The sequence below is a fragment of the Arachis ipaensis genome, chromosome B8 (genome assembly GCF_059453495.1).
Source record: "Arachis ipaensis isolate K30076 ecotype BB chromosome B8, ASM5945349v1, whole genome shotgun sequence".
Classification (NCBI taxonomy): domain Eukaryota; kingdom Viridiplantae; phylum Streptophyta; class Magnoliopsida; order Fabales; family Fabaceae; genus Arachis; species Arachis ipaensis.
This window is the reverse complement of record NC_142443.1, coordinates 115,233,354-115,243,130: the sequence shown is the minus strand read 5'-3', so window position 1 is coordinate 115,243,130 and position 9,777 is coordinate 115,233,354. Positions and strand designations below refer to the sequence as shown.

Sequence of the window (9,777 nt, the reverse complement as noted above, 5' to 3'; positions counted from 1 at the left end):
TTGAAAACTTTCCTCACATTTAGACGTCCACATGAAGGGTGTATCTTTGCGAGTTAACTTTGTCATCGGTAATGCAATCTGCAAAAAAAAAAAAAAAAAAAAAAAAAAAAAAAAAAAACCCTTAATGAATCTTCTATAGTAACTAGCTAATCCCAAGAAACTTCTCACTTCCATCACAAACGTAGGCCATCCCCATTCTGTCACTGCTTCAACCTTAGTAGGATCTACAGCTATTCCATTTTGGCTCACCACATGTCCCAAAAACTTTATTTATTCCTTCTAGAAGTCACATTTAGAAAGCTTTACATCAAGCTTTCTTTCCTTCAGAATCTACAACATTATTTGCAATTGCTCTATGTGCTCCTCCGTAGTCTTAGAGTATATTAGGATATCATCAATGGATTCCACAACGAATTTATCTAAGAAAAGACAGAATATTCGATTCATGTAATCTATGAACACAACAGGGATATTTGTTAACCCAAAAGACATCACAGTATACCCATAATGACCATAACGAGTTCTGAAAGCAGTCTTAGGGACATTTTCCTCTCTCACCCTTATCTAGTGATAATTGGACCTTAAATCGATCTTAGAGAAAACTCCGACTCCTTACACCTAATCCATCAGGTTATCGATTCTCGGCAAAGGATACTTGTTCTTTATTGTCACCTTGTTTAACTGCCTGCAGTCCACATACAGTCGCATGCTACCATCCTTCTTTTTCACCAACAAAATCGGCGCTCCCCATGGGAAAATACTTGGATGGATGAAACTCTTATCCATCAGCTCTTCCAGTTGAACCTTAAGTTCCGTCAACTCCAACAGCGACATCTTATAAGGCACAATCGAGATTGGTCCTACTCTAGGCATCAGTTCTATCACAAATTCGATTTTTCGAGAAAGAGAAAATTTAGGTATATCCTCAGGAAATACCTCAGAAAAATTCACCCACTACTAGAATTTGGCTCAAATTCTGTTCATCTCTCGACGAACTCGCAGCTAATAGCATATATCCTGACATTTACTCCCACTACAGTTTACTATCACAGAATTTAGATAATAGACTGATAAACCCCATATTTAGGGTTTATCTTGTGCTTGATTTAGGAGATTTTATGACCTTTTACCCACATTTATCCAATGAAATAGCATGATTTCATGATTGTCTTCCAATTTGTGCTTAAGTGTAAAAACATGCTTTCTAGATCTTCCTTCCAACCCTTCGGGCATAAACTGTAGCAAACGCTCAAAATAGTCTAACAATACATGATGCTTTGACAATCAATCCAAACCCAAAATTAAATCAAGTCCACTCAACGATGAATATATCAAGTCATGGAAGAACTGCGTATTCTCTATCCAAAATGATACTTGTTGACAACCTAGCCTAGTAATCACAGCCTCAGAGGTAGCAGTATGCACATGTAAATTGTAGATTAATGCAGACAATTTCAATCTTAATTCCTCAACTTTGTCAAATGCTATGAACGAGTGTGATGCTCCAGTATCATACAATGAAATTAACGTTTTATTACTAATTTCGTTGTTACCTTTGATCAAAGTATCAGACCTACCAGTATCATCAGCAGTCATGGTGAAAACTCGGCCCCATTGTTGAGCCTTACCAGCATCCTGAGCCTCTCTATGTGGGCAAGACTTGGAGAAATGTCCTGGTTGTCCACATGTGTAGCACAAGTCGAATCCGGCTCTGCACGGCTTGTTACACATCAACTGATATGGCTGAGCTCTTTCTTGGCTTCCTCTGCCATGAAATCGGCGGTTGTCATTCCTTCGATTGTCACCTCTACCTTGGTTGTATTGAGGCGCATAGCCACCCCTCTTGAAGTTCTGATCCCTCGACGCATAACTCTTGCCTTGATCCCTCTTATGGAACTCCCGATGGTCACCTCTCTCTACAACAACCTTTCTTGAGCACTCCTCTACAACCCTACTCTTATTCACCAGCTCAGAGAAAACTTGGACCTCCATAGGCCTTACAACACTCAATATGTCACTCTGTAATCCACCATCATACTTAATGTATTCCCATTCCTCGTAATCTTCTAGAGCACCTTGATAGACTTTAGAAAACTGGCAGAGCTCCTCAAACTTGCTGGTATACTCTACCACAGTCATTGAGCGCTACTTCAGCTACAATAACTCTAACTCCTTCACTGCTCTCACCGAGTTTGGAAAGTGTTTCTTGTAGAATTCGACTTGGAAAGCTTCCCAAGTTTTCACCGCAACGCCTTGCTGCAGTAGATGACGAGCTCCCTGCCACCAGAACTGGGCTTTTCCCACTAGTTGGTATGTGGCAAACTCTACATACTGGTCTTCAGGAATGTGTTGAGCTTGTAAAGCCCTCTCCATAGCTTGAAACTAATTGTTTTCTTCTGTAGGGTTTGTCGTGCCTCTAAAGATCAAAGGATTAACTTCTAAAAAAGTGGCTAATGTCATTGGGACTCCATTGGATCCATTTACCCCATTACCATTTTGATGAGCGGATAATTTATACGCTTTTTGGCATTGTTTTTACATAGTTTTTAGTATGATTTAGTTGGTTTTTAGTATATTTTTATTAGTTTTTAATTAAAAATCACATTTCTAGACTTTACTATGAGTTTGTGTGTTTTTCTGTGATTTCAGGTATTTTCTGGCTGAAATTGAGGGAGCTGAGCAAAAATCTGATTCAGGCTGAAAAAGGACTGCTGATGCTGTTGGATTCTGACCTCCCTGCACTCAAAGTGGATTTTCTGGAGCTACAGAACTCCAAATGGCGCGCTCTCAATTGCGTTGGAAGGTAGACATCCAGGGCTTTCCAGCAATATATAATAGTCCATACTTTTCTCAAGGATAGACGATGTAAACTGGCGTTCAACGCCAGTTCCATGTTGCAGTCTGGCGTCCAACGCCAGAAACAACTTACAAGTTGGAGTTCAACGCCAGAAACAGGTTACAACCTGGCATTGAACGCCCAAAAACAGCCCAGGCACGTGAGAAGCTTACGTCTCAGCCCCAGCACACACCAAGTGGGCCCCAGAAGTGGATTTCTACGCTATCTATCATAGTTTACTCATTTTCTGTAAACCTAGGTTACTAGTTTAGTATTTAAACAACTTTTAGAGATTTATTTTGGACCTCATGACATTTTTAGATCTGAACTTTGTACTCTTTGACGGCATGAGTCTCTAAACTCCATTGTTGTGGCCTCCCTGCACTCAAAGTGGATTTTCTGGAGCTACAGAACTCCAAATGGCGCGCTCTCAATTGCGCTCTCATCGCGCTCTCACTGCAGAGTCAACCAAAGCCCCCACAGTCAAACTCTAAGTTTGGTGTTGGGAGGCCACAACCAAACTCTAAGTTTGGTGTTGGGAGGTCCCAACCTTGCTCTGATTATCTGTGAGGCTCCATGAGAGCTCACTGTCAAGCTATTGACATTAAAGAAGCGCTTGTTGGGAGGCAACTCAATGTTATTTAATTATATCTATTTATTTTCCATTGCTATTTTATGTTTTCTTTAGGTTGATGATCATGTGAAGTCACAAAAACAAATGGAAAATCAAAAACAGAATGAAAAACAGCATGAAAAATAGCATACCCTGGAGGAAGATCATTCTGGCGTTTAAACGCCAGAAACAAGCATCTGTCTGACGTTTAACGCCAGAAACAAGCACTAAGCTGGTGTTTAACGCCAAAAACAAGCATCAGTCTGGCGTTAAACACCAGAAACAGGCTACATTTGGGCGTTTAACGCCAGAAACAGGCAGCAGTCTGGCGTTAAACGCCAGGATTGTACAGTAAGGGCATTTTGTACGCCTAATTGGAGCAGGGATGCTAAATCCTTGACCCCACTGGATCTGTGGAGCCCACAGGATCCCCACCGATCTCACAATTCAAATTCAAACCATTTCCCTCCCAAACTCACCCATTCACACACTTCCATCTCCTTCATCTTCTCCACTTCTTTCTTCTTTTGCTCGAGGACGAGCAAACCTTTTAAGTTTGGTGTGGTAAAAGCATTGCTTTTGTTTTTCCATAATTCAGTGGTAGAGCAATTGACTGCAGATCAAAGAGCTATGAGGAAAGAGCAACAAAGGCAAGGAAGAGACATAGAGGAGCTCAAGAGCACCATTGGTTCTTCAAGAAGAGGAAGACGCCACCCTCATTAAGGTGGACCCATTCCTTAATCTCCTTGTTCTTATTTTCCAGTTTTTCGTTTACTATGCTTCATGCTTAATTATGTTTGTGTCTTTACTATATGATCACTAATATCTAAGTGTCTATGTCTTAAAGATATGAATGTCCTATGAATCCATCACCTTTCTTAAATGAAAATTGTTTTCTGAAAAAGAAAAAGAAGTACATGAATTTCGAATTTTAAAATAGTTTAATTATTTTGATGTGGTGGCAATACACTTTGTTTTCTGAATGAATGCTTGAACAGTACATATGTCTTTTGAATTTGTTGCTTATGAGTGTTAAAATTGTTGGCTCTTGAAAGAATGATGAAAAAGGAGAAATGTTATTTGATAATCTGAAAAATCATAAAAATGATTCTTGAAGCAAGAAAAAGCAGTAAAGAACAAAGCTTGCAGAAAAAAAAAAAAAGAGAAAAAGCAAGCAGAAAAAGCCAAAAGCTCTTAAAACCAAAAGGCAAGAGCAAAAAGCCAGTAGCCCTTAAAACCAAAAGGCAAGGGTAAATAAAAAGGATCCCAAGGCTTTGAGCATCAGTGGATAGGAGGGCCTAAAGGAATAAAATCCTGGCCTAAGCGGCTAACCAAGCTGTCCCTAACCATGTGCTTGTGGCGCGAATGTGTCAAATGAAAACTTGAGACTGAACGGTTAAAGTCAAGATCCAAAGAAAAAGAAGAGTGTGCTTAAGAACCCTGGACACCTCTAATTGGGGACTCTAGCAAAGCTGAGTCACAATCTGAAAAGGTTCACCCAGTTATGTGTCTGTGGCATGTATGTATCCGGTGGTAATACTGGAAAACAGAGTGCTTAGGGCCACGGCCAAGACTCATAAAGTAGCTGTGTTCAAGAATCAACAGACTGAACTAGGAAAATCAATAACACTATCTAAATTCTGAGTTCCTATAGATGCCAATCATTCTGAACTTCAAAGGATAAAGTGAGATGCCAAAACTGTTCAGAAGCAAAAAGCTAATAGCCCCGCTCATCTAATTAACACTGATCTTCATAGATGTTTTTGGAATTCATTGTATATTCTCTTCTTTTTATCCTACTTTGTTTTTAGTTGCTTGGGGACAAGCAATAATTTAAGTTTGGTGTTGTGATGAGCGGATAATTTATACGCTTTTTGGCATTGTTTTTACTTAGTTTTTAGTATGATTTAGTTGGTTTTTAGTATATTTTTATTAGTTTTTAATTAAAAATCAAATTTCTGGACTTTACTATGAGTTTGTGTGTTTTTCTGTGATTTCAGGTATTTTCTGGCTGAAATTGAGGGAGCTGAGCAAAAATCTGATTCAGGCTGAAAAAAGACTGCTGATGCTGTTGGATTCTGACCTCCCTACACTCAAAGTGGATTTTCTGGAGCTACAGAACTCTAAATGGGGCGCTCTCAATTGCGTTGGAAATTAGACATCCAGGGCTTTCCAGCAATATATAATAGTCCATACTTTGCTCAAGGATAGACGACGTAAACTGGCGTTCAACGCCAGTTCCATGTTGCAGTCTGACATCCAGCGCCAGAAACAAGTTACAAGTTGGAGTTCAACGCCAGAAACAGGTTACAACCTGGCGTTGAACGCCCAAAAACAGCCCAGGCACGTGAGAAGCTTAAGTCTCAGCCCCAGCACACACCAAGTGGGCCCCAGAAGTGGATTTCTGCGCTATCTATCATAGTTTACTCATTTTCTGTAAACCTAGGTTACTAGTTTAGTATTTAAACAACTTTTAGAGATTTATTTTGGACCTCATGACATTTTTAGATCTGAACTTTGTACTCTTTGATGGCATGAGTCTCTAAACTCCATTGTTGGGGGTGAGGAGCTCTGCAGCGTCTTGATGAATTAATGCAATTATCTCTGTTTTCCATTCAAACACGCTTGTTCCTATCTAAGATGTTCATTCGCGCTTCACTATGAAGAAGGTGATGATCCGTGACACTCATCACCTTCCTCAATCCATGAACGTGTGCCTGACAACCACCTCCGTTCTACATCAGATTGAATGAGTATCTCTTAGATTTCTTAATCAGAATCTTCGTGGTATAAGCTAGAATTGATGGCGGCATTCATGAGAATCCGGAAAGTCTAAACCTTGTCTGTGGTATTCCGAGTAGGATTCAAGGATTGAATGGCTGTGACGAACTTCAAACTTGCGATTGTTGGGCGTAGTGACAGACGCAAAAGAATCAAGGGATTCTATTCCAACATGATCGAGAACCAACAGATGATTAGCCGTGCTGTGACAGAGCAATTGGACCATTTTCACTGAGAGGACGGGAAGTAGCCATTGACAATGGTGACACCTTACATACAGCTTGCCATGGAAGGAGCCTTGCGTGTGTGAAGAGGAGTACAAGAGAAAAACTGAAATAAAGAAGACAAAGCATCTCCAAAACCCCAACATAGTCTCCATTATTGAGTAACAAGTATTTGTTTTATGCCTTTGACTTTTTACAATTAAAACTAAGAATTATTATTGATATTATATCCTGACTAAGAGTTACAAGATAACCATAGCTTGCTTCAACCCAACAATCTCCGTGGGATTCGACCCTTACTCACGTAAGGTATTACTTGGACGACCCAGTGCACTTGCTGGTTAGTGGTACGAGTTGTGAAACATGTGATTCACAATTCGTGCACCAAGTTTTTGGCGCCGTTGCCGGGGATTGTTCGTGTTTGGACAACTGACGATTTATTTTGTTGCCTAGATTAGGAAAAAAATTTCTTTTTGGTTTAGAGTCTCTTATTATTGTTCTTGTTAAAATTTTAGAATCCTTATTTTCTTTTTCAAAATTTTAGTTTTCGAAAAAAAAAATTTTATATATTATTTATTTATACCTTGTTAAAACACTTTAAATTTATAGCTCAATTAGTTAGAGCGTGGTGCTTATGTTCTTGGTAATTGGCTATCCTTTTTTTTTTAAAAATCCTTTTTTTCAAAAATAAATTTTTTTAAAATCTTGTACCAAACTTTAAGTTTGGTGTTTTCTTGTTGATTTTTCTTTGTTTTTCGAAAATTTTAGCTTGGTTTTCTAAAAATTTTAAGTTTGGTGTTCCTTCTTCATGTTCTTGCTGTTCTTGTGAGTCTTCAAGGCGTTTTTGAGTTTTTCTTGTGTCTTGATCTTAAAATTTTTAAGTTTGGTGTTCCTTGGTGTTTTCCCTCCAAACTTTTTGAAAACAAGGAGCATTAGATCTAAAAATTTTAGATCTTGTGTTATTCTATTGTTTTTCTCTTTCCTCATTAAATTCAAAAATATCTTTTCCCTCTATTTTGAAGTAGTTTTTCGAAAATCAATTTTAAAATTCAGATTTTTTTTATTTTTTTTATTTCAAAATTTAAAACCCTTTTCAAAAAAAATCATATCTTTTTTAAAACTTCCTAACCACTTTCTCTCTCCTCATTTTTTTTGAAAATCTTCACCCATTTTTATTTATTTTATTTTAATTTATTTATTTTCGAAATAAATAAATAATTAAATAAATAAAAATATTTTTTCTCTATTTTACATCATCTCCCTTTCTCCATCATGGATCTAAGTGGAAATGAACAGTCCAAAAGGACTCTGGAGTCATACGCCAATCCCTCTACTGGTTCATATGGGAGTAGTATCTGCATACCCTCCATTGGAGTCAGTAGCTTTGAGTTGAATCCTCAGCTCATTATCATGGTGCAGCAAAGCTGCCAGTATTCCGGTCTTCCACAGGAAGAACCTACAGAGTTTCTGGCACAGTTTTTACAAATTGCTGACACAGTACATGATAAGGAAGTAGATCAGGATGTCTACAGATTATTACTGTTTCCATTTGCTGTAAAAGTCCAAGCCAAGAGGTGGTTAAATAACCAACCTAAGGCTAGCATAAAGACATGGAAACAGCTGACAGAAAAATTCCTGAATCAATACTTTCCTCCAAAAAGGATGACACAGCTAAGGCTGGACATCCAAGGCTTTAAACAAGGAGATAATGAATCTCTTTATGATGCCTGGGAGAGATACAGAGAGATGCTAAGAAAATACCCCTCTGAAATGTTTTTAGAGTGGGTTCAGTTAGACATCTTCTATTATGGGCTTACAGAAAGAGCTCAGATCTCTCTAGATTACTCAGCTGGTGGATCTATCCACATGAGAAAGACAATTGAAGAAGCTCAAGAGCTCATTGATACAGTTGCCAGAAATCAGCATCTGTACCTAAGCAGTGACCCTTCCATGAAAGAAGAGGTTAAAACAGTAACTGCTGAACTCAGTCTTGTAGAACAAGCTGCTGAATTCAATCAGCAATTGGACTTTCTAACACAACAGTTAGCCGAATTCAAAGATAGACTACAAGAGACAAGGATGGCTAATATAAATATGGAAGAACAATTGAAGCAAACAAAATAGCAGCTGTCAAAACAAATAACAGAAGAATGCCAAGCAGTTCAATTAAGAAGTGGGAAAACATTAAATACCCCACCTCAAGGCAGTAGGAAGCCAAGAAATGAGCAAACCACCCAACATTCATCTGAGGACAGTAAAAGCCCAGGAAAAAATAATTCTAGCGTTAAAACGCCAGAAATTGGGTGGAAGGCTGGCGCTGAACGCCCAGACCATGCTCAGGACTGGCGTTCAACGCCAGAAACAAGCAAGGAACTGGCGTTGAACGCCCAAAGGAAGCACAGTTCTGGCGTTTAGACGCCAGGAACAGATGAGGAGTTGGCGTCTAACGCCACTCCAGCTTCCAACCCTGGCTTTCAAATGCCAGTGAGGGATCAGACACCTGCAAGTGCTGATAATAAATCCCTCAAGAAGGCTTCTCAACCTACCCCTGTAGGAAATAAACCTGCAGCAACTAAGGTTGAGGAATACAAAGCCAAGATACCTTATTCTCAAAAACTCTGCAAAGAGGAGCAGGATAAGCAATTTGCCCGCTTTGCAGACTATCTCAGGACTCTTGAAATAAAGATTCCGTTTGCAGAGGCACTTGAGCAAATACCCTCTTATGCCAAGTTCATGAAAGATGTCTTGAGTCATAAGAAGGATTGGAGAGAAACTGAAAGAGTTCTCCTCACTGAAGAATAAAGTGCAGTCATTCTGAAAAGCTTCCCAGAAAAGCTTAAAGATCCCGGGAGCTTTATGATACCATGCATATTAGAGGGTAACTGCACCAAGACAGCTCTATGTGATCTTGGGGCAAGCATCAACCTAATCCCTGCATCCACTATCAGAAAGCTTGGCTTGACTGAAAAGGTCAAACCAACCCGGATCTGTCTTCAACTTGCTGATGGCTCCATTAAATACCCATCAGGCATAATTGAGGACATGATTGTCAAGGTTTGGCCATTTGCCTTCCCTACTGACTTTGTAGTGCTGGAAATGGAGGAGCACAAGAGTGCAACTCTCATTCTAGGAAGACCATTCCTAGCAACTGGACGAACCCTCATTGACGTCCAAAAAGGGGAGATAACCCTGAGAGTCAATGAGGATGAGTTTAAGTTGAATGTTGTCAAAGCTATGCAACATCTAGACACATCAGACGACTGCCTGGGCGTTGATATTATTGACTCCCTGGTGGAAGAGGTCCATATGACTGAGAGTCTCAA

At 39.3% G+C, this 9,777-nt stretch overlaps 1 protein-coding gene across 1 annotated transcript; it reads right to left on the bottom strand.

Annotated features, from left to right (window-relative positions):
• Positions 1 to 1,284: 1,284 nt before the first annotated feature.
• Positions 1,285 to 2,139, bottom strand: LOC107611380 (uncharacterized). Its single transcript, XM_016313316.1, has one exon. The coding sequence runs from the start codon at positions 2,137 to 2,139 to the stop codon at positions 1,285 to 1,287; it is 855 nt and encodes a 284-aa protein (XP_016168802.1).
• Positions 2,140 to 9,777: the final 7,638 nt, after the last annotated feature.